The 23,356-nt window shown below is 53.5% G+C and overlaps 1 protein-coding gene across 1 annotated transcript in view; it reads right to left on the bottom strand.

Annotated features, from left to right (window-relative positions):
• The window catches only part of HDAC7 (histone deacetylase 7), a 35,741-nt gene extending 16,141 nt beyond the window's left edge, over positions 1-19,600 (bottom strand). Inside the window, exons 1-2 of the mRNA XM_003793567.3 lie at positions 19,387-19,600; positions 23-213 (exon numbers count right to left, since the gene is read on the bottom strand). Of these exons, the coding sequence (XP_003793615.1) occupies positions 23-213; positions 19,387-19,405 (210 nt within the window). The 5' untranslated portion in view covers positions 19,406-19,600. The remainder of the gene's footprint in view (positions 1-22; positions 214-19,386) is intronic.
• Positions 19,601-23,356: the final 3,756 nt, after the last annotated feature.

Genomic DNA, 23,356 nt, shown 5'->3' on the forward strand with positions numbered 1-23,356 from the left:
GTTCACGGAGCTCTGCCTTTACCCTCATGGGCTCTGCCGAGTGCTGCTGCTGTAGGCCTGCCAGGAAGAGGTGGTGGCTGTGCAGGCGCTGGGGACGCTGCAGGGCCAGCAGCGTGGGCTCTGGTGGGGGCTCCACTGTGGGCCGCTGACCTACCCGCAGGTCCATGGGCTGGGGCTGAGGGCCTGGCGTGTCTGCACGGGGCAAGGGGCAGCCTGGGGACAGAGAGAGAGGGTAGTGTCAGCCAGAAATTGTGATTGTAAGTACAGGGCCGCACCCCACCAGGCCTCTGCCAAGCTCACTTAACAACTACAGCACACCGTTGGGGTCTTTTCCTCACTTAAGCCGTGCCAGGGTGCTGCAAGGTCAGTATTACCGATTCCACCTTATCCAGGAGAAAGGAGGCCATACCACCCGTACACAGTTATACCCACAACCAGGGATATCTGAGTTGTATCTTCAGACTCTAGGCATAGGGCTTTTCCACCAAATATGTTCCTCCCAGGCCTGGGGTTGCAGGCCACAGGGATTTTGCAGATTGCAAAGGTGGTATATTCTGGGCCCTGTCCTCTCCTTCCCTTTGTTCCCTCCATCCCCAGAATAAGACGATTTGCCCAGCTGCCCTCTAATGAGCTGGGCTCAAAAGAGGTGATCGGGCAGACAGGCCCACTCTGTTCCTCTTCCACCCCCAAGGGGCTGCACAGGCCCTCTCTGTCATCACCCTCCCATGCTCTAGTGCCAGTCACTGGATAAAGTGATGCCTCAAGCCTGCGGCAGCCCTGGCTACCCACTCTGGGCCTGCAGAGCCCTGTGCCCAAGGCAGGCTCCTCAGCTGCCTGGGCCTGTGTGCTCCCAGACCTGCTCCTAGGGCCCCCACGCAGCTCTGGGCCTGGATAGTAAGGACAGCAGGCTTGGCTGCCTCTTTTCAAGTCCTCTGCACCCACACCAGGAGCACCCTGCCAAGTCTGTGGGTGCAAGGGCTATTTATAACTAGCCACCAGACCAGGGTCCACGCCAGCACAACCAGCTGGGCTGAGCAACCAGAGATGCCAGGGGAAGCAGGTGGGGACCAGGCCGGCCCCAGAGCAGTTCCAATGCTGGACATCCCCACAGGGCAGCCACAGGCTGTCCCCTGGGTCAAGGGCTAAGGAGAGCTGGGAAGGCCTCATGCCAAAGCCCCAGTCAGGGAGTTAGGAAGTGCAGCCTCCAGGCCACCCACGCCCTCCTAACCTCAATCTTTGCATCTGCAGTGTATATGCACTTTGATTGTTTGCAGAGTCCTTTCACCTCGTCACCCCCATCTGTCCTGGGCTCAGAGGTAAAGGGACCTGTCCAGTCTCCCACCTCAGGGGCAGAGCCAGCAGGGTTCTGGACCTGCTGAGGCCAGTGCTCTGTTTTTCCACCAACTTTAAAGAAGTCAAGAAGGCTTCACACTGGGAAAAGGAAGAGAGGTTTGCGACATGTTGTCCCTAAGGGACACTTGCACTAGCATGCTCTGTGAGGTGGACGTAAGAGAGGAGCTGAGTGAGGAGGTGCCTGCTAGCACCCCACCCGTATCAAGAGTCCTGATGGGATGACTATGCACCCAGACACAGTCCACAGCAGACAATGTGTGGCTTCAGTGCTCTCGCCCACTCTTCACATGGCACCTGAGGAATCCAGATTCTCATTCTCGGCTGAGTCTGATGCCAACATACTCGTGCTCCAGGAAAGGTCTTATCCTCCCATGTTCTGGTATCCTAGCTTCCCGGGGTGTCTCCCCTGACAGTATAAGAGGAGCTTAGGGGAACCCTAGGTGGGCCACCTGGACCTAAGACCAGTGGCCTCAGCCACACAGACTGTGAGCACCCCCTAGCAGTGGCCCCATCTCATTCTCAGCATGGCCACTGCCTCTAGAGCAGAAGGGAACACAGAAGGGCTTCTGCCTGGAACCCCGGAAGTACATTTCAAGATGCTTTAGCCTTTCAGGGAGTCCTAAATCTGATCCTCACTTGGCTTCTATCAACTTGGTCTCCTTCAATCTGTACAAGACGCTCCACCTTGGCCTTCAGCTTCCACCTTGTCACAAGCCTGTAGATCATCTGTCCTCTGAGCTCTTGCTCCCAATGTCACCTGCCTGTGCTGTCCTCATACCTATACTCTACTTTTCCAAATCTACTCCTTGCTGAAAGCTGAGTTGGGAGTCCCACCCTCTTTCCTGGATCAAATGGGCACCTGTGCACCCACCTCTCCTGCACAGCCATCATGCTGGCTGCTCGTGGCAGGAGAAGCACTTGGTGGCCAGGTGCCATGTCTGACTTAAGCTCCACAGAGCAGGGACTTGGTTTCGCCCAATGCTTATTATCCCCAGCACCTAAAATAGTACCTAGATACAGTAGGCACTCAGTAAATATGAAATCAATGAATGAATGCTTGCATTCCCCCTAAAATAACTAGAAAAGGGTCTGGCACAGAGATGGGGTTCACTGATTCTTGAACAAATGGATAAACTCACTAATCAGGTGCCCTCTAATTTGGCACTGGGCACATACTACCTCCTACAATTTTTTTCTTCTTCTATTTGTGTGTCCTGTCTGTCCAACCTGCCGATTAGGGTTTGGACAGCTAGGACTGAAGCAAGGAGGATACCTGGGTTGCCCTGCTCCTTGCCAGATAGAATCACTGGGCATTAGGCTATCTGTCCTGCACTCAGTAGCTCTCTGTGGACAACAGCTGAAGTTAAGGGCAGGCCTCACCCAGTCCAGACCTAGCTCACGGGCAGGTCCTAAACCAACATAGCAGCAGGAAGTCCACTCCTACCCCAGGGCAGCCTAACAGCAGAAGAGGCTGGGACTGGCAGGCAAGGAGGCAAGGACAGGGGGAGAACCATGTCACGAGGGAATAGTCTTGCACAGGCTGCCACACTCACTGAATGGGTCAACAGACAAGAACACACCTTGCCTGGTGCCTGACATGGGACAGGGGTCTGGGTATAAATGTTAGCTTCCTCCTTACCTTCCCGTGTCACTACACCTAGCAAGGACAAGAAGAGCATCCTGTCTTTATTTTCCTCCTGTGCTTTCTGGCAACAAGCCCAGCCCGCATCCACAGCTGCCTCTCTTACCCCACTCCTCAGCCCTTCCCCATAGAACCCCAACTTTGCCCCTCCCCTTGCACTCCCACCTGCCTACCTTCTGGCTGATGAGCCAGCCACCCTGCCTCTCCAATCCCTCAACTTCTCGCCTTCCTAGGACCTCTCCACCCCTCACCTTTCATTCCCCACCACAGGCTCCCTCAGGCCTGACGCTTACCTGTGCCAGAGGGGCTGGGACAATGGGCACCTGGACTTACCTGGGTCCCATCTGCAGAGAGAAGGAGTGAAGGGGCTGCAGGGAGGGGTCTGAGATGGGAAAGATGGGAGTGGGGGCCAAGCCAGGCTGGCCCCTGCAGCTTCCGAAGGCCCTACTGTAGCTTGTACATGCCAAAACCTAGGCCTCCACCAGAAGCTTACCAAAAAGAGAAGGATCGGTGCGCAAATCCCTGTGCCAGCTAAGAGGGGGTCCTGTTCTCCCTTGCCCATCCACCGAGTAACCTGAGCTCAGTCCACAGCAAGAACCTAAGGAGGCCCCAGCTCACCCAACAGTGCCCTCAGCCTGCCCTGGTGTGGTCAGATACAATCTTCCCTGGCAGCCAAACCAGGCTCCCATAGCCTCGAGGGAAAGAGGGCTGGGAGGTGGGGCCAGAGGTGGGAAGTGCTGGCTGGGAAACCAGCAGGGAGATGGGGCACAGGCTCAGAGGTGGGACAGGGTCATGGCCTGGAGGTGAAGTCATGTCTGATGAAAGCTGTTGAATGGTAGGGTCTGGAATGCATAGCCTGAGAGAACCAGCTGGGGACCCCTTTCCTCCTATTGCCCCATCCTGTGTCCTCATACTCTGTTCCCAGAGAAGAGATCTACTCAGCCTCTTTCCAAGATAGCCTGAGATAGAAATCTTTCCATATCTAAGCCCAGCTTTGGCCTTCTCATCTCATTCATAATCCACTGGTAGGCCCCAAGCTGGTCAGCAGCAGAAAGACCCCAGGAACCCAGAGGCTGGCTAGGGTGGGGCAAGACAGAGGTGAGTCCTAAGGCCACCTGTCCATGAGGGACACCTTTCCCTCCTGCCATCCCAGCTCAGGACCAAGGGAACAGGAGGCCATGGGGGGAGGGGGGCAGGGGGGCAGCACTGGGTAAACGCAGAGGCTCTACACAGGCCAAACTTGGGGCAAAAGTAAGATTTTTTTGCAGAACTGGCGGGTGCTACTCTTAGGGTCTATGTCTCAGGGGCAGCCACAGTTCCTCTTCTAGACACTGAGAAAGGAGAACTCCTTGCAGTCCAGCACTGCTGGGGGAGAGGGAACTGTAGACACAGGGAGACTCCTACCAATGGCCCCCAAACACCAGTGTCCCATGCTTTGAAGTTTAGTCAGGAAATGCCACTCCACCTATTCAAACGCTGCTTGTCTTTTAAGGCCCAGCCCAACATCTCCTGGTGGAGCTCACCCCGACTTCCCACGACTCCAGGGACCTTTCCTATATCACTGGCTGTATCCACCACCTCGATGCTTCATCAGTCATGATCTCCGTGGTGCCATTTGTAAGCCACGCCCATCTGCACCCAACACCTTGCTGGGCACATGGCAGGCTCTGTGACCAGTGAATCGAACACAATGACTTTCTCCTGGCCAAGTGCCTGAGACATAGCATGAACTATTTCTGGAGCTTTGTAAGCCCTAGAGGCAGACTCCCCTCCCCAGGACATGGTACCCCTAACCCCAGGCTTTCTTAGGACCTTCTCTTCCTTCTGCAGGACCTAGTCCCCGGAGAGAAGTTTCTGGACTGGGCTGCAGGGCGTATTCCCAGAGACTCCGTCAGGCAGGCTTAAGGCCCCCTGCCTCCTGGGAATTCTCCCTACCTCCCCTCAGTCCCTTGCCTGAGGGCTTGTCAGCAGCATTGGGAGCAGAGCCAGGTTCCTGCAGTCCGCTCTCTTGGTAACCACAGATTCCGAACACCGTGCACTCTCTGCATAGGATAAAAATTAATGGCCCTGAACTCTGTGGTGTTTGTTACTAGGCCTAAAAGGGATGTTCTGTGGTGATGATCTATAATATAGCCTATGTTCAGAAAAGCTGCATCCATACACACATGCATATGTGTGTGCTGGCAACAGGGCTGCTTCTAAAAGCAATTCTTGGGAAAAGTATGCTTCTCCCCCTAAGTTCTGGCTCTGTGCTGAGGGCCACTGAGTTCAAAAGAGCCCAGAGCAACAGACATAAGACCTAGGAACAGATTTCTTTGCATCCCAGAATAGGAAGGGTATCTAATGGCACCCCGTCAGTAGCTGGACAGAAGCCAGAGCATGAATATCCTGCATTCCAATTCTGGCTTGAACTTGGGGATCCCTCTTTTCACCAGCTCCTCACTGCCTCTCTTAAGGAGTCTATTAGCGGCCTGGAACCTGTAGCTCAGCGGTTAGGGCACCAGCCACATACACCAGAGTTGGTGAGTTCGAATCCAGCCAGGGCCTGCAAAACAACAATGACGACTACAACCAAAAAATAAAAATAGCTGGGCGTTGTGGCGGGCACCTATAGTCCCAGCTACTTGAGAGGCTGAGGCAAGAGAATCACTTGAGCCCCCCAGTTGGGGGGGGGGGTTTATTTTCACACACCCCTAAAAAAAAAAAAAAAAAAAAAAAGGGCTCGGCACCTGTAGCTCAGCAACTAGGGCACCAACCACATATACTGGAGCTGGCAGGTTAAAATTCAGCCCAAGTCTGCCAAATAACAATAACAACAACAACAACCAAAAAATAGCCGGGCGTTATGGTGGGTACCTGTAGTCTCAGCTATTTGGGCTTGGCTTACACTTAAGCCCAAGAGTTTGAGGTTGCTGTGGGCTGTGATGCCACAGCACTCTACTGAGGGCAACATAGTGAGACTCTGTCTCAAAAAAAAAAGCGTCTAAACCACTTATTTGGCGGCAGACTGAAGTAAAATGAGGAGTAAGTGGAGCTAAGGGATTGGCCCAGGGCTGGACCCTTCTCCACATAGCTCTCTGCCAGGCTGGGGCTCTCCTTTTTTGGAGTCTTGGCTAATATTTCGAACTTCTTTGGAGGCAAGTATAGTTAGACTTAGTAGTCTACTTGGTGCTAAGGTACCTGGGCCTACCAAGTCACCTTCCTTCATCAGAGCACCTGAACTTACCCAAAACCAAAGGGCCCCAGAAATCCTGCTCCAGTCGGTCCACCCCAGCCCTCAGCAATGTCCAGAGTGGACATCAACACCACAATTCTACCCCTGAACACCTGGGACAAGATTGTTTCCCCACTGCTCCTACCTGATAGCCTCAAGTCTCAACTTTGGTCTTATCTGCCCAGCCAGTGTGACTCTGCCCCCTGATCTACACAGAGGGCCAGAAACTGAACCTTGCCAACTACCTGCTGTCCCAGGGGCGTCAGGCCCTTTGTTCAGAGAGAGGGCATCCCTAGGAGCACTGCCACCCAGAAGTCCCCTCCCAATGCCTCAGATGTCTTTATTGGGGCTGTTCTCATCTCCCTGGTCTCCTGACTAGTTGAAAAAAAAGTAGAAGACTCAGGCATCAGCAGCAATAGAGCTGGCCACAGCCAGAGGCCACAATCCTGACTTCGGGCAGACTTTCTCCATACTCCAGGCTGCAGCCCCTGGTTCTCTTTCTCTGATATAAGCCAGACAAAGCTTGACTCTGCATGAGGGCTGGCAGGGAGGATGAAAGCTAGGGGTGAAATGGCTTCAGGAAGATCCAAGAATAAACAAACAGGAGAAAGAACATTGTGGTTGCCAGGCCTCCCTGACACAGAGTGAGGGCTGAGCACAGAGGAGCAGCTCTTCCAGGCTCTAGAGATCATTCAGGCCAAGGCTCTCACTTGGCGGAGGAGGAAAGAGCGGAGAGAAGGGCAAGGTCATAGCCACCCGGCAGGCCAGTGGTCTAGCCAGGCCAGGCAGTGCAGCAGAAACCCAAAAGGTCAATCTCAAGTGCAGGTGCTAACAAACTCCATGGGAAGTCACTGATCTAGGGGTTGAAAAGATGGAAATATGGATGAAACTTGGTTCTTAGTTTTAAGGAATTTAAAATACAGCCCATAGTCTTAAAAACTGAAAAAAATACACTACTTGCTGATACTAAAAAGAAATTTTAAGGAGCCTAGAAAAATATAAAACAAAAACTTTTTCACTCATCCTAAACTCCCTTGAACTTCCCTAGAATCAGCCCTTTCTGTTTCTTGTGTGTCCCTTCCAAAAATTCTCAATACTGCCCATTATTTGCTCAGATATATCCAGAACCCAGCAGGGGGCTGGAAACCCCTGCCACATGAAGCCTGGCAGGCTACACACTGTGAGAGAATTGAGGGTCCCATGCACAGAAGACACTGGTCAGATGCGACCCTGTCAGTGACTGGCAGGGACAGCCAGAAACAATATAACCTGGGCAAGCCTGGCTGCCCCTCCTATAATCAGGAGATAAGGAGACCTGGTTGGATGAGGTCACCTGACGTTGGCAGTGCTATGTGTGAAGTGGCCCACATACCTAGGTGCTACCTAGATGGCAGTGGCTACTGTTTGTTTCCTGAAGTTACTCTGCAGTCTCCCTTCTAGTGTCAGCAATTCAATGTCTGGTTCCAACTCCCCCCTTCCCTCTGCTGCAGAGCCCCTTCTCCCAGATGCCCAACACTGCCCCTTCTCCTATCCTCAGCCTCTCCCACCTGAATGTTACTGTGCCAGGAGTTGTTCTACATGTCTTACAACTGCCAACCTGGCCACCCCACGTGACAAACATATGAGGTAGTTGTTTTCCTATCCCCATTAGTTAGATGAGTAGCCTGAAGCCCAGCAGTATAAAATAACTTATCTGAGGTCACACAATGCAGAGTGGCTGAGCTAGGACTCAAGTCCAGGCAAATGGGCTCCAGAATTCACGCTCTCAACCAATACCCACCATGGCCCCTTCAGAAGCATTTCCTCTCGCCATAGGCCAGCTGGCACAGGACAAATGCAGGACTTAGATGGGCACAGGAGAAGACCGAAAGATCACATGGCCCCACAGACACGTGGGCCAGCAGCAACCCCCAGGCTGTGCAGGTGAGGAAGAGGCTGACTAGTTCGTCTTTGGGCACCAATGAGGGCCTTACTGAATAATCACTTAGAGTGGCTGACATCACAGAAACCAACCAGTGATTTGAGAAAGGATGTTGGAAATGGAGCTGGCCACAGGGTGAAGTTTTAGAGGAGCATTAGCTCCAGGTTCCCTGCTCTGGATGCCCTGCCCTGTCCTTTCCCTAGGAGCCCACCAGAAGCCTTGTCATTAGCCTCCCAAAGCAAGCTGGGCCATTTCTTAAGAGGGCTTACCACCCATCAGGACAGGGGCTCAGGCAGCAGGTGAGCAAGCCAGGATGCCAGTCTAGCCAGACTTAGGCCCCTGTCAGTCTAGGGTACAGGGACTGAGCAGTGCTACTGGCTTCAGGCAGGAGGCTGGATGTGAGGGCTGCAGGGCCAGCCCTTAGCCTCCACTGTGAGCATGCTCCTGTCCCGCCACTCTGGGTAGCTGGGGCCCGGGTTTTCTATTTTTAGCTCTTGACACCTGGGTATTTTGCAGCCGCAGGATGTCCGGTTTGGAGTCTCTTTCTGGGAATCCCACACACTGCTGTTGTAAACAGCCCCACACAGCGGTGGCCCTAGCCGAGAGCCAGTGCCACCCCCCCTTCGGCTGTTTGAGATGAATCAAACAGGAAGCAGATGTAACCATGGCAGCGGCAGCTTGAGCTCCTGGGTGGGAAAGTGTCTTCCCTGGTTCCTTGTCCCCGACTCCAGAACCCCTCCCCTACTCCCTACTCTACCCCAAAGCCTCTCACGGATGGAGATCTGGCTGGACACTGAGGCAGGGGTGCAGAGCCATTCCGAGTTACATGCGGCCGTTGGTTCCTGGGTTGGGCATCCTTACTGCCCGTTGGCAAAGAAAACTGGGGATCCTCCAGCCCTGCCCACATGCCGGGGCCTCTCACACCACCACGCAGTCTTCTCGGCACACCCACTATGGAAGGGAGAGCATGGCTACTTCCTGGGGGTGGCGGGCCTGGCGAGCCTGTATCCATTTCCTGTCACCTACAGCCTTCTCCTTAGAGCCTGGCTGCCCCTGCACTGCCCTGCCCACTTAGGAATTCCTCAACAGACAGGTTCCCCTCATCTAGACAGCTCCAGGCACTCTCAGGTCCTGAAAGCCCTCAAAGACACAAGTGCCACCCTCCACCTCACTCCCCTCCTCCCATGTCTCCAATCCCTGAGATAAGAAGTTCACCATGATGTCTAAGGACAGTCTTTCCTACTGTAAGCAGAACATCCTACGCAAGCAAGATTGGAAGCCTGTCTATAACGTGAGGCTAAGAGCTCAGGTTCTGTCAGTTTCTGCCTTCACCTCTCCCCTTCCTCCCTACCCTCTGGAGCCTCATTTAGACCGGCTGCTCCCTCTTACCAGCTAGTCTGAGCCAGCCTCACTCCAGGGTCAGTGTACCAGAAAGCAACATCTCCACCCTGGGCTGCCTCTCAGGTCTCACATGTATTCCCTTGCTCTCCTCGTCACTCCCAGCTCCCGGGGCCCTGGCCAGGCCCTGCCTCCCTGCATACCCCACTTCTGCTTGCCCGACAGTTCTACCAGAGGTGCCTTCCACAGCTTCTCCCACCTGTGCCACCCACAAGGCCCACAGCCCACTCCCAAGACCACCAGGGAAATGTCTGAGTTACAATACCAACAATAATTCTGTTATTCTGATTATTAATTGATAATATTGATAATGATCCACCACCACGTGCAAATGCTTCCTGTGTGCTGATTACCATGTTAAGCATTTCAATAGTACTAACCTCACCTAGCCCTCACAACAATCCTATAAGGTAGATACCCTTGTTATTTTCATTTTACAAATGAGGAAACTGAGTCTCAGAGAGGTTAAGGAACTTCCCAAAGCCACACAGACGGTAGTGAGTCACTAGGGCTTTGGGACCTGAGCTCAGGATCAGTGCACTGGTGTGGACAGATATTAAGCCCATGTCCTAGAAGGAGGCGAGGCCACTGAGGGGAGGTAGGACACAGTGGTGTGACTCCTAGGATCTGCATATTCCCACAAAGTGCTGTGCTCCATCCCTAAAATCAATAATAACAAAAATCAAAACAGAGATATGGGCTGGGCAGTGGGTCACATTTGTAATCTTAGCACTTTGGAAGGCTGAGGTAGGAGGATGTCTTGAGGCCAGGAGTTTAATACCAGCCTGGGCAACATAGCAAGACCCCTATCTCTACAAAAAAAATTTAAAAATTAGCCAAGTATGGTGAAACATGCCTATAGTCCCAGCTACTCAGGAGGCTAAGGCAGGAGGATCGCTTGAGATCAGGAGTTTCAGGGTGCAGCATCCTATGATGCTGCTGCTGCACTCTAGACTGGGGACAGAGAAAGACGCTGTCTCAAAACAAAAACAAACCCAGAGATAATAATCTCTGCTTTGTGTCCCTCACATGTCTTTGTCTCCAGGAGGCCCCCATGCTCCCTTCCCTCCCTTTTTCATCTTCCATTTTCCCAGCTTTTTAAATGTACATTTTACCATTTTATTTATTTCTTATAAACCTCAGCAGGATTTCACTGAACAAGCAAACCTCCCAGGACTGCCATGGAGAATCAAACACCACATGAGCGCTCTGGAAACTGTCAAGCCCTGTATGAAATGCCGGTTGCCTAATCAGAGCAAGTCACCCTGGCAGGAGTGAATGCCCTTGGGAGGAGATAGTATATGTATCTCTCCCTTTTCTCCCTCCCCACCCACCCCCACCCCTGGCCTCATACACCAGCAGTCCTTGGGCAGATGGAAGGGCTGGAGGCACCCACTAGTACAGAAGGGAGCACCCACCTTTAGGGTGGCCTCCTGAGGACTAGGACCACAACCAAGTGGCCACTGGCACCCCTGACCTATTGTAGGGGAAGGCAGAGGTCACTGCAGACACCCTGGCCTTGGGGTGGGATGGGAGGGCAGTTCAGTAAGAACCAAGTAAATGGGGGCATCTCCATGTGAACAGCAACAAGCTGTGAACAGAGGAATTAACAAAGATGCCACATTAATATTAATGACCCCAGAGGTTCATCCCAGTCGCCCCAGCATCCTCCTTTTGCCTGTTACTTTGGAAGATGGCAGAAGTCTACTGGGCAGAGTCTCCAGGTGACCTGGCTTCCTCTTGCAGCCAGGGCTGCTCTTGAGACTTGGTCAACAGGGATTCTGCTCAATCACAAATCCAGCCGGTTGCTTATACAGCCTTCAGTGAACTCAGCAGACACATGGTCCTGTACACCAATATGGACAAACCACCTGTAGGGATAATTTCTGGCCAACTGTGAATTTGATTAAGATAAAAATTTACTGTAATGGAAGGTAAAGATCACTGACTGAAAAAACAATATATGCACTGTGATCTCATCTTAGTAAAAACTGTAACATGTAAGGACATATAAGGAAACGGAAAGACGTGCAGAGGGCCTACAGCAGTGATCTCTGAAGAGTGTGTGTGATATTTTTTAGTTTTTGCTGGTCTGTATTGTCTGATTATCTACAATGCACATGAACTGCCTCTGCAATAATAAAGCAATATACATGTGTACACATGCGCACACAGGCAGCAAAGTCCAGATACAACTCCAAGTTCCATAAGAACTAGGCCATGGGGCTTTCATCATCTCCATGTATTCTTGGACCATATGCCCTCTGAGGTTCCGTGTTATCTACAACCCTGTGTCTTCTGCCTCTCCTGAATCTCTCCAAGGGCCCAACACAGGGCTGGGCACAAAGTAAGGACTTAATAATGAATGCCTGTTGGCTGAATAATCATCATTTCCTGAAAGAAATGCCTCAGGCCTCTTCCAGGGCCGCTGTGCTGGGAATACTCACTGCTGACATCACTGACCTGCCCACCCCTCCTTTGCCTCTTGTTCCTCTTAAGAGCTGCCAGGGAGGGGCTAAAATAAAGGTCACTCCAGCAGATGCTGGCGAGGTACTTGACACCCTGTCCCAGACCCTCCCCATGCTGGCATGGTGGCCCCTCCATGGGGCCAGCTGGCTGTGAGGCCTTGGGGTCCCTCCTCATTCTGCCTCACTGGGTGAGGCTGGGGGAGGTGGAGTGATGGGGAGAAGTAGGGGTCCACCCTGTGACTTCTGGCTATAGACTCCCTCTGTTCCAGCCCCTTATGGGTGGAGGAATCTGGAACAGGGAATTTGGCCTGGTTTTTTGTGTGAACTGGGGCTGGGCCCAGTTTCTGTTCTTCATGTCTTTAACATTCCCTATCCCTGACCTTCAAAAATATGACCAATAACATTAATAATAATGATGAGTATTCAGTGTACACTGACTTCATACCAGATACGGAGGTAACTTTATTTGCACCATCTCCTTTCATCTTTATAGCAACTCCATGAGGTTGAAATTGTAATTATTTTTACATTACAGGTGAAGAAACTGAGACGCAGAGAGCAATGTACCCCGTGCCATGCTTAGATGTCTACAGGAGGAATAGAGATTCTGTCAAGGTCGATCCAATCCTCACTCCATGTCCTTACAGGAAGGGCCTCCTACCAGGCTTTGCAAAGGGGACAGAGGGTCTCTAGTGATAATTAACATCTGTAGGGTGCTTTAAACTCCAAGTGTTTACATACACATATGAGAAAATCCCTACTTGAAACTAGGAAATCAAGTCTTAGGAGCCCTTGACATCCTTGCACAAGGTCCCACCCACAGCCATGTGGCTGGGATTCAAACTGAGGCCTGTGGCCTCAGAGTGGCACACATTTTCCCCCACATCACGAAATCCCCCTGGTCCACTCTCAGGACAGTCCTGATGGCCTAGAGGAGACAGTTAGAAGCTCTTTGGGCTGGAAGCGAAAGGATGAAGCCTGCGTTCAGCCCCTCGCCTGGCCTGCGGGAGTGGAGGTGCAGCGCCAGCACCTCCTCAGCGTCTGCCATGACTCACTCCTGAGACCCAGGGGAAGCGCAGCCCTGCTGTGGGCAAACATTGCCCGCTGCCCGCCCCGCCTCCAGCTCCCCGCCTCCACATTTGCTAACCGAAACAAGGCTGCTGCTATTTTTAACCCTCCTGCTCCCCCTTGCCTGGGGCTCCCCCCTCTCCCTCGCCACCCCGCCACCCCCTGCCCCAGCCGGGTGCCACCAGCCTGTCATTCTGAGAGCAGTTCTACAACCTGAACCTGGGCCCAGCGGATGCCCGGACGTGCAGGTTTGTGGGGCAAGCAAAACAAGACGGTTACAGCCCAGTCGCCGAATTCCCCCACCCTGGGCTCTTTCCGAACCTGTAACTCCTAGCCTGCCCCACTTCTCCCTGCCATCCTGGGGCTTGGGGGACACCAGAGGAGCCTGTACCTTGAACCAGACCCACTTGCCTCTGGTCTCAGTCTCACCCAGTTTGGGCAGCAGATGCCAGGAGAGGGTCCTTAGAACGGGATCTACAGGGAGGAAGCTGAACTAAATAAAGGGGGATGGGATTCCCCACATTGTCCCCAGGGCGTGAGGCTCCCTCTAAAGGCCGAAGGCTAGGCTTCCGACCACCAGGGTCTCCAATCCCTGCAGGCAACATGGAGGAAAAAGGAAGTGGTGTGGAGACAGGGTGGGGACGGTGAGTTTAGCCAGGGCTCTCATCATTAGGAAAAGTCCCCTCCCCATCCTGCTGTTGGGCTGTGGAGCTAGGGCAGGGAAGGTCTGGGCACCCAGGGGAAGAGCAACCCTGGGTGGAAGGACAGTGCTGGCAGTGTGTAGGGAGAGGAGAGCAGACTGGCTTCTCTCTTTTTTGAGGGCTCCTCTAAAACTCTGGAAAGAGCCTGGCCACACCCTCTGACATCCTGAAGCTCCCAGGGGAAACCTTACTTGAGAAGAGGCTGGAGGTGAGAGGGTTGGAAGGCTGCTGGCCTAGTTGCTGATGTGAAAGTGAACCTCCAGAGGGAAGGGTGAAGGGGCAGGGCTGCAGGTGGACCGGAGGGAGCATGTCCTTCTAGCGGATGTAGAACTGGTGGCTTGAACCAGACCATGTGCCCCTCTGCTGTCAGTCTCACCAAGTTTGGGCAGCAGATATCCAGGGCCCAGGAGAACCCAGGCAAAGGGCAGTTTGGACTCAGGTCTTCCTCACATCTCTCTCCTGTCCTGCATCCTCAGGCTGCAGACTCAGCCCTCTCTTGGGCCCTGACCTCTCCCAGCCCCTGGCTCTTCTTTCTGGCTCTGTCCTCTTTCCCAGGGACCTCTCTAAGATGTGACCCCCTCTCTCCTCAGTGATGATAAATTCCAGTGGCCACAGAGGCAGGCAGGCAGGCTCACCCAGAGAGGAGGGATCTGGCACAGCAGTTCTGTGAGTGGGGACATGGGGAGGAAGGGAAGGAGGTAGGAGGAAGGTGAGGCAGGAGAGCCAGGAGCAGGGTAGTGCTTCAGGGTTCCACATTCAATATGGCCACAGGCCCTGGACTCAGCCCCATGAAGGAAAATGGCTGTTCCCCTCAAAACGGAGCAGCCTCAGTCTCGCCCTGTGCTGTTCCCTGTTCTTCTCTTCCCCTCTGCCAATCTTTAAGGGCTACTTGAAGAGTACAGCTCAGTCCAGGCCCACGACCTGGACCTAGGTAGTTCCCAAGCATAACCCTAAAGGCTCTGAGGGCTCACTCCTACTATGGAGAGATAAGAGAAGGCATCGCTGTCACCTGCTGAGGCAGGCCTCCCCTGGCCACCCTATCTAAGGAAGTGTCACCTTGTTATTCTCTATGGCTATACAGCGTTCATTTCCTTCTTGGGGCTTATCACAGTGTGTAACTACTCATGTAGATGCATTCCTCTACCCACTTATTTGTTCTGTTTGTCTTTTCCACTAGAGTGGAAGTTCCCTGAGGTCAGATGTTGTACCTATGTGTTCACTGCCTCTGCACCCAGTGCCTAGCATATCACAAGGCTCAGCAAGGATCCAATGTATGGATGAATTGCTGAATGACTGGCTCAGAAAATGGGGCTCCCTGGTTGCCCATGTTGACCTTTAGGGTTGACATTCAATAGTTCCAGGATTTCCCCAAGGAAGCTGCAGCAGGATGTAACAGGAACAGCAAGGTGGGGAAAGCTAGGACCCCAGGGGAAAGACCAGCCCCAGGCAGAGGTGGCACCTGCACCAGCCCTATCTGGCCCACTCCATTACACAGTGTGTGTGCACACACACAAATGGGCCTGGCATGCACACACACAGAGTTGTGTATGAGCACTAAGTCCTGGACAATTATAAGAAGCTTTGAGTTTTATCTTGGTTCTTCCTCTTAATAGCCCTGGAACATTGGACAAATGACATGTCTTCTCAAAAGAAAAATGAAGAGTTTGGCCCAGATCTGTGGTTCTCAAACACAGCTCCACACCAGAATCACCTGAAGCACTTGTCAAAATCCAGATTCCCATACCCAACTCTCGTAGGTTCTGACTAATTTGGTCTGGAATGGGGCCTGAGGATTTTTATTTTTATTTATTTACTTTTAAATTAATTTTTTTTTTTTTTTGAGACAGACTCTTACTCCATTGCCCAGGCTAGAGTGCCATGGCATCATATAGCTCACAGCAACCTCAAACTTCTGGGCTCAAGCAATCTTCTTGCCTTAGCCTCCCAAGTAGATGGAACTACCGGTGCCAATGTTCTTGCTCTTGTTCAGGCTGGTATCAAACTCCTGAGCTCAAGGGATCCTCCTGCCTTAGCCTCCCAGAGTGCTAGGATTATAGGTGTGAGCCACGGCACCTGGCTAGATCTTTATTTTTAGACAGTTGACTCTGAAGCAAATGGTCCAGGAATTGGCATTTGAGGACCACAGATGAAATAGCATTTTATAAGTGAACATCTAGACTTCTATTAAAAAGCCACTCCTGCACATCCCCCCAAAACATGTCCATGTATTCCATATGTCCCACACTGGACCACAAGTGAACAGGTGATGCATCCTCCCCAGACACCCAATACAGAGCCACCCAATGGATCACAAACTGCCAAGGAACCACCACATCAACGTATACAGACTGAGGACACAAGCACTGCTTCCTACCACACACCCAGTGTGCAGCTCATACACATCACATGCTGACCCACACTAAACAGATACTACCCTGAATTTATTTTGCCTCTGGGAACTGGTCCAGGACAAAGGAGCTATGCTCTGCAGATGAAAACATCTCTCCGCCTCTGCCACCCCCACCCCTACCCTTGCTCGAGGCAGCATGCTGTCCACCTCCCCCCTTGTAAGGGGCTGGCTGCTGGAGAAGGACAGTAGAGAGATGGGCTGAGGGGAGGCAGAGGCTGAGGCCAGCAACCCAAGCCCAGCACCCCCCTCTCTTCCCCTTCCCACCAAGAGAAGACAAAGGGCCCCACCCAGCCCCCAAGTCAGTGTTCTCACTCAGGCCACTTGCCTATGTTCCCAGGCCCTGGTCCTCTGGAGCCAAAAGAGCTAAGGAGGTGGCTAGATCTGGGGACTCCTCCTAATACTCACTCAGTTCCCTAAGGAAAGGGCTGTCTGGGGGCACCTTCCTGTAGTCCTGAGGCCTGGGGCCCCCAGGGAAGGTTACCACAGAAACAGGGGGAAATATTACAAGGAAACACAATACCCGGCAGGGTCACCTGCTGACCAGGCTTCCTGCTGTGTTGCCCACCCCCCATCTCACTCCCTCAGAGCCTCCTCTAGCCTTAACCTGGGCCTCCTCACCAAGGCTCTCCTTCCTGCCTCCCCAGGGCTGGGGGAAGCAGCCATAAGTAGAAACTCTGACCCTCTGTGATTCCAAACAATATCAGGGATGGCCCAGAGCTGAACCCCCCAACTCCTAATCCCTACCAACACCCCCTACTCCACAGGAAATCAAAGCTTCCTGCCCCAGAGGAAGTGCCCCATCTAGGGAACAAATCCAACACACACAAATGCACAGTCCAGTCCTCGGGGAAGACAGATGCCCTCCCCCCAGCCCCAGGCCTTTCTTTGGCCCTGCTTCCAGTAATACCCCATGCCCCATTGGAGGCCCCAGACCCCAGTCTGGCCGGGAAGGGCCAGGGTGTGGGGGAAGGCTGGGAGAATGGGCACTGGCAGACTCAGGAAAGCCAGATTCAGACCCTGCACTGCCTGCCAGTCCCTGGCTGGGTGACCCCAGGCCTTGCGTTATTAGCTCATCTTCACTCAGGCCCCTGCCAACTTCAAAGTTACCAGCTCGTAATGAAAGGCCAGGAGGAAGAAGACAAGGAGGAGGTAGGGGTAACACAGGCTTCTGTTTTCCAAGTCCTTGGGCAAGCATGTCCACAGCCACAAGAGGGTCCCCACCCCCAGCACACTTGAGCTTCTCACTTGCCCAAGGGATTTATATCAGAATTGATATAAACTCTGATGCCCAGAAGCCACCAAGAACTAAATGTGAGGTTCACTATCCCAGAGGGAAGCAGGGAGGAAAATAGTCGCACCCGCACAGTACACTGATTGATTCATCTCTAGTCAACCTCTCCCACTCTGTGTGCTTGAAATTTTCTCCTCATTTTATTGATGGGGAAACTAAGCTTGAGTATCAAAATGGAGTGACCAGCTTATTATGCAACTTTCTGTCCTGGATCCTAGCTAAAGACTTGGTAGCCAGAGAGACATATACCCAATGGGCTTGAGCTAAAGGACACAGAGGCCTCAGGAAAATACTGCCCTGGGACCACTCAGGTGCAGCCGAACAGAAGGCAGCTCTGAGCTTGACTTTGAGCCTGGCCCCACCAGGCAGTGAGAAACATCAGACCAAATGCAGGGGACCAGTCCCAGTGGGTCCAGGTCCTGGGTCCAGTTTGGGTTCACTGGGTGAACAAACTGCTCTGTGCCTCAGTTTCCCAGAGAAGTGACTACAGAGAAGAAAATTACTGATAAGGTACGTAGAGGGAGCAGAGAGCAGGCAGTGAGAAGGAAAAACTAAGCAATGAGGAGCTGAAGGACCCTGGGAAAGGGATAAGAGGGTTGGTGTGAGGAGGGAAGAATGTTCAGCAGCAGCCTAAGTGGCCTATGGGGTCCTGTTGGGGAGAAATGGGCCACCAAAGTACCCATTAGAGGGGAGGGACCTGAGTCGGTCTCCTTTCTTTTAGCCCAAGGGCTAGACAAGGGTCTTAAGGAAGGTCCCCATGGCTCCAGGTGCAAGTCCAAGGAGACAGACTGGCTGGTGAGTCTAGATCTTGAGCTCGTAGCAGGGCTGCTAAGGGCTGGTGCCCCATTTTCACCCTAGAAACTGGCAGCTAGAGGTGGGCCTCAGGCAGATGTTGAATAAGGGTGTATGCAGGGAGAGTTAGCAGCAAAGACAGCACACGTCCCGACACAGGGGGAGCTTTCAGGTATGCAGGACAGCCAGCAGAGTCAAGGAATGGGGAGCAGCAAGGGCTGGGGAGTGAGACCCAAAGGGGAAGAAATTGGAGAGGGGGTTGGAGATGGGGGTCACGGGGTGGCCTGCAGGCCCCGGAGGGTTGTCTCCCAGCCCATAGGGCTAGAAATTTTGGTCGTGGGAACCCAGCTCGGCTGCCATGTTGGCCGCCTGCTCTCACACTCCCCAACACCAACAGACCCCAGGCCTAGGGGTGCACATCCTGTCCCCTCCCCTCAGTGCGCAGAGTCTGCGGCCCCCCCTTCCCCGCGCCCCTGCCGGCAATACCCTCCACAGCTCACTTGGGCACAGGTGTCTCTTCACCCTGTTGGGGAGCAAGGGTGGGTGGGCGATGCTCAGAGAAACCTCCCAGCTGGGGACCCCTCCAGGGGTGACTGCTTTCGCCCGCCCAGGGATCTGAGTAAGGCCTTGCCCGGCTCCACGGGATGGGGGCGCTGATGTCCAGCCCCACAAGCCCGGCCCCAACTCTGTGGGTCCTGCCCTTTGCCCTCGCACTTCCAAACCTTCCGCTCCGAGCACCGCCCCATCTCCGGCCCACTGCAGCCGTCCTCGCTCCGGGTACCCCGGCTCGTCCTCCCCAGCAGTGGGGGTGATGGAACATCGGGCCCGCGCCCCGGCAACCGGAGCCTCCAGCTGCCTCCCTCGGGCCTGTCGCTGCCCCAAGGCGGGCGGATGTGGACGCCCCACGGGAGGCCGGGGCCCTCCGGCCCCGGAACCAGCTCCGGCCGAGAGCCAGCCGGAGCCCCGCTGAGCCTGGCGGGGCGGGATGCGGTCGGGGGGTACGCGCCGGGCCCGGCCCGCGGGGCCGTTCGGAGCCCGAGCTGGAGCCCGCGCCGGAGCCCGAGCCTGTGCGGGCGGCGCTGGGTGCTGCGCGCAGGGCGGGGCGGGGGGCGTCCGCCCCGTACTCACCGGCGCTGGGGCTGTGCATCCAGGGGCCGGGGCCCTCAGAGCGGGGGGCTCATGGCGGGACGGGGGGCTGGGGCGCCGGCCTCACATCCCCCCAGTCGCCGGAGGCTGCAGAGCGACTGTGAGACGGCGAGAGGAAGGGAGGGGGCCGGGAGGGGGAGGGCCCTGGCAGCCCGGCCGGCCGGGTAGGATGACAATGGAAGGAAATGCTTTATCTGAGTCTGAGAGCGGGCCAAGGGGGAGGGGAGGGAGGGGGCAGGCGCTCGCGGCCCTGGGACACACCACCCCGGCAGACTGCACCGCGCGGCGCACAGGCGGGCCGCAGACACAGCGCGCGGCCGGGGCGCGACGGGGCGCGGCGCGCGGCCCGGGAGGCTGCGCCCAACCCGGAACGCCGGCCGCGGCCCCGCGCCCCCGCCGCCGCGCGGCGCTCCGACCCGCGCACAATTCCCGGAAACCCAGATACCTGAGCGCACGTAGTCTCGCACACACTACGTACAGGAGCATGCATCCATGTTTACACAGGGCCAGGATCCCTGACACAGACACACTGCGGCTTTGGGAACGACCCCGGTGCCCACACCTACGTACATCCCGCTAGCAGACAGCCACACATAGGGACAGCTGGACACGCATGGAGTCCTAGTTCCCATGCAAGGAATCCCAGACAGACACCCCCCCAACCACACACACATACACACAGGCACGCGCGCGCGCGCACAAACACACACGAGCACTACTTGCCTCAGAAAAGTTCCAGGATCTGATTTGAATCACTGCCCAGCCCTCCCCCACTGGCACACACACACCCCCCATGCCTGCTGAGGGGAACAGAAGGGTCCAGCCTGTTCCTATTAAAAGAAAAACGGGGTGGGGGTGGTGTGGATTTTGAAAGTTTTCTTTTTTTAAAGAAATTTCTCAAGGGATTTCCTTCCCTCCTCTCCTCTTCCTCTCTTCCTCCCATTCCTCTCCCTCCACAACCCCCCCTCCTTCCCCCCTCCCGGTCCCTATGAGTCAAACTTCAGCAATGTGCCCAGTGTCCCCCAGTGCATTACAGCGGATCACAGAAATGTTCCAGTCTGTGAGTCGGAATGCAGCCGCCTCCAGCCCTCCCTCAGCTAATAAACTCAGCCGGCTTAACGCAGAAGCCCTCTCTGCCTCCCCCCCCCACCCCCCTTTTAGCTGGAGAGAGGTCAGATGAAGGGGTCAGGGGCTGAGGACCTTGCCATTGTGCTTCCTGGCCTAGCCTATCGGCCGTGTCCGCCTCCAGCAATCTGCTGGGACAGAAGCACAGCTGCTCCTAGGAAGGGGAGAGGTCCACAACCTGGAAAACTGGGCTCTCCTGTAGTGTGAGACAGGCCATTAGAAGGCAAGTAGTAGCTTCCCTATGACCCCATCCTACCTTCTGCTATACTAGGAACTTCAAAAGTCTTCAGAAGGAGAAATTGAGGCAAACCCAGAGAGAGAGTCATGTCAGATAGGAAGCAGGAATTCACAGTTGCCTAGGAGTGCTTGGCCATGCTGGGTGTGAACTTCTGGCCTGAGACTTCTGGTTTCCTCGGGCATAGCTCAGGGCTGCTACCTGCTCCCGGTCATATCCTTGTACTTTCCCACTCCCTCGCCTTGGCTCATGATGTTCCCTCTAAAGTGAATGTCCACTCCAGTCCCTTTCTCCTCTTGAAATCTTTCCAATCCTCAAGGCCACAACATAAACCACCTTCTCCAGCAGGTTTCCCTGATTTCCATAGTGGGAGGGACTCTTCCCTTCCCTTAAAGGATCCCACGCCAGAACTGCATTGGTTTTTCTCTGTACATTGACCTTCACCCACCTAGTCTACTTGTTTCAACTCTCTTCTTTCTTCCCCAAGAGCATTGAGGATGGGATGTCCCCAAACACAACAACTGTCTTAGTCATGCATTCATATCTTGTAGTATCTTGCACAGAATTCAAATTTGTTGTGTGTTATTTGTTGAATTGGGATAGGTGTTCATGACCTTCAAGGACCATCCTCCAGCTAGACACCGCTAGTACTCTCCTTCACCCCATAACTACCTATGCTGATACAGCAAGACCCATGTTCTTCCCCTCAGGTATGTCACCCCAGCCTTCATTTCCAAATCAGGTCACCCTCATTCCATGCCCTCCTTGGACACAGCCTCCAGAATAACCCTTGGTTACTGCAGACCCCCAGCCTTTCCCCTAGCCCCCCAATGCCCCACATATATATGCTCTTCTAGCTCTCCTGTGGCTATTGCTGTGCTAAAGTCAGGCCCTTGTTTGCCTCTTTCTACCGTATGCATCATGCATGTATTTATGAGTCTTCTTTCTCTTTTTAACCTGATCACTGAGTTCTGAGTGATTTGAACAAAGGGTATCTCCCTGCCTGTCTATCCCTACAGTGCCTAGCATGTGGCTTTCTACACACACCAGCACTCACTGCCTCCAAAACATAGAAAGATAACATGCGTGACCTGCGTTGGGAAAGCTGGATGTGTCCCTTCTTCCCTTGCCTTCCCTTCCCATTCCTCCAGCCCCTGCCCCAAACAAAGTTCTAAGCCATTTTCTAAGTCACCTGTCCCTTGCCAGGATGCATTAGACAGCCTCCAAGAACCCTTAGAGACATGAGACAGAAAAATGCAGGCTACCTCCCTCTCCTCTAGCCTTGTTACCATGGGAAGCTTTTTTTTTTTTAAGGCTCTTGAGTCCAGGCTTCTCACAGCCTGCTCAGCTGAACACCTAACAGAGGAGACTGACCCCAGAGGAGCTGCTTTGGCTTTCTGAGTCTTCCCTGGAGTCTCCAGACAGCACAAAGCCTGAAGGCACCCCCTTCTGCTTCCCTTTGGGGCTGTGGGCCTACTTGACCTTCTCTCTCTCCTTCTCTCCTTTCTGTAGTTAGCTACTGTTTACCAACTGTTTACTGGGTAGCAGTCCTTGCTATCCCTTTACAAACATTAGATCATTTATTCTTAACAATAATCTTTGTTATGCTCGTGAGTAAAGTATGACCCATAAAAGTTAGCCCTGACCAAAGTTGCACAACTAGTAAGTGCCAGGGCCATTCATTCACTCAAGAAATATTATTTGGTACCCTACTTTTTGCCAGGATTTAAAGCTCCACACGCTTCTCTAGTCTAAACCTCAGAGCACTGAGATCCCTTCTGTTCCAACCTTCCAGATATGGGGCCACAGCCACAATTCATCCCTGTATCTGCACATATTGTTACATACTCCCCATGAAGTGAACCAAAAAGTATTCCTTCTCCAAGGCCTCAGTGAAATCTCAATAGACAGCCATGTCATTGGGTTGGGTTAAGGTTTGTCTTATGTTCCAGTTCCTGGGTCTGAGGTTAAATGCCAATTCATAGAGTTTTGGACGAATAGAAGAGTTTAGGTCTCCAACTTTAAATAAAGGGTTTCATGGAACCAGATATAAGAAGTGCAAGGAAGGAAGAAAGGAAGGAAGGAAGGATTTATTGAACAGCTCCTACATATCACATGCTGTTCAAGGCCCTTTGACTTACATCTCATTATTATCCGCATTGTTTTAGTGAGCAAATTAAAGCTCAGAAAGACAGAGCCAGTAAGTGACATAATCCCAAGTGAGTCTGACTGAGAGCCTGTGCAATTTCTCCTTGCAGGTCAAAAACAATGGAGAGGCTATTGCTGGTGTCTCCTGCTCCAGTGTAGCCTTGTTACTTGAGGTCCTAGCAGATCTGTGCAGGTGATTCCAAATGCCAGGTTTCCTGCCTCATTGACCCCGACCATGCAGCCTCTCATTGTTTCCCACCTTTCTCTGTTGCATTGCACAGACAGGATCAGAGGAGCTGTATAAGTGTTCTGGGTAGGGTTGGGGAGAGAGGGTTTTGGCTATAGGCAGGCAGATCCCCAGTTAGGATTTTAGAGTCTGAGACAAAAGGTACCACATCTTTCTGGGCCAGACTTGAGTGCGTAAATGAAGAAGCTACAGCATGG

Source organism: Otolemur garnettii, unplaced genomic scaffold, assembly GCF_000181295.1.
Source record: "Otolemur garnettii isolate 467f Iridium unplaced genomic scaffold, OtoGar3 scaffold00070, whole genome shotgun sequence".
Taxonomy (NCBI): domain Eukaryota; kingdom Metazoa; phylum Chordata; class Mammalia; order Primates; family Galagidae; genus Otolemur; species Otolemur garnettii.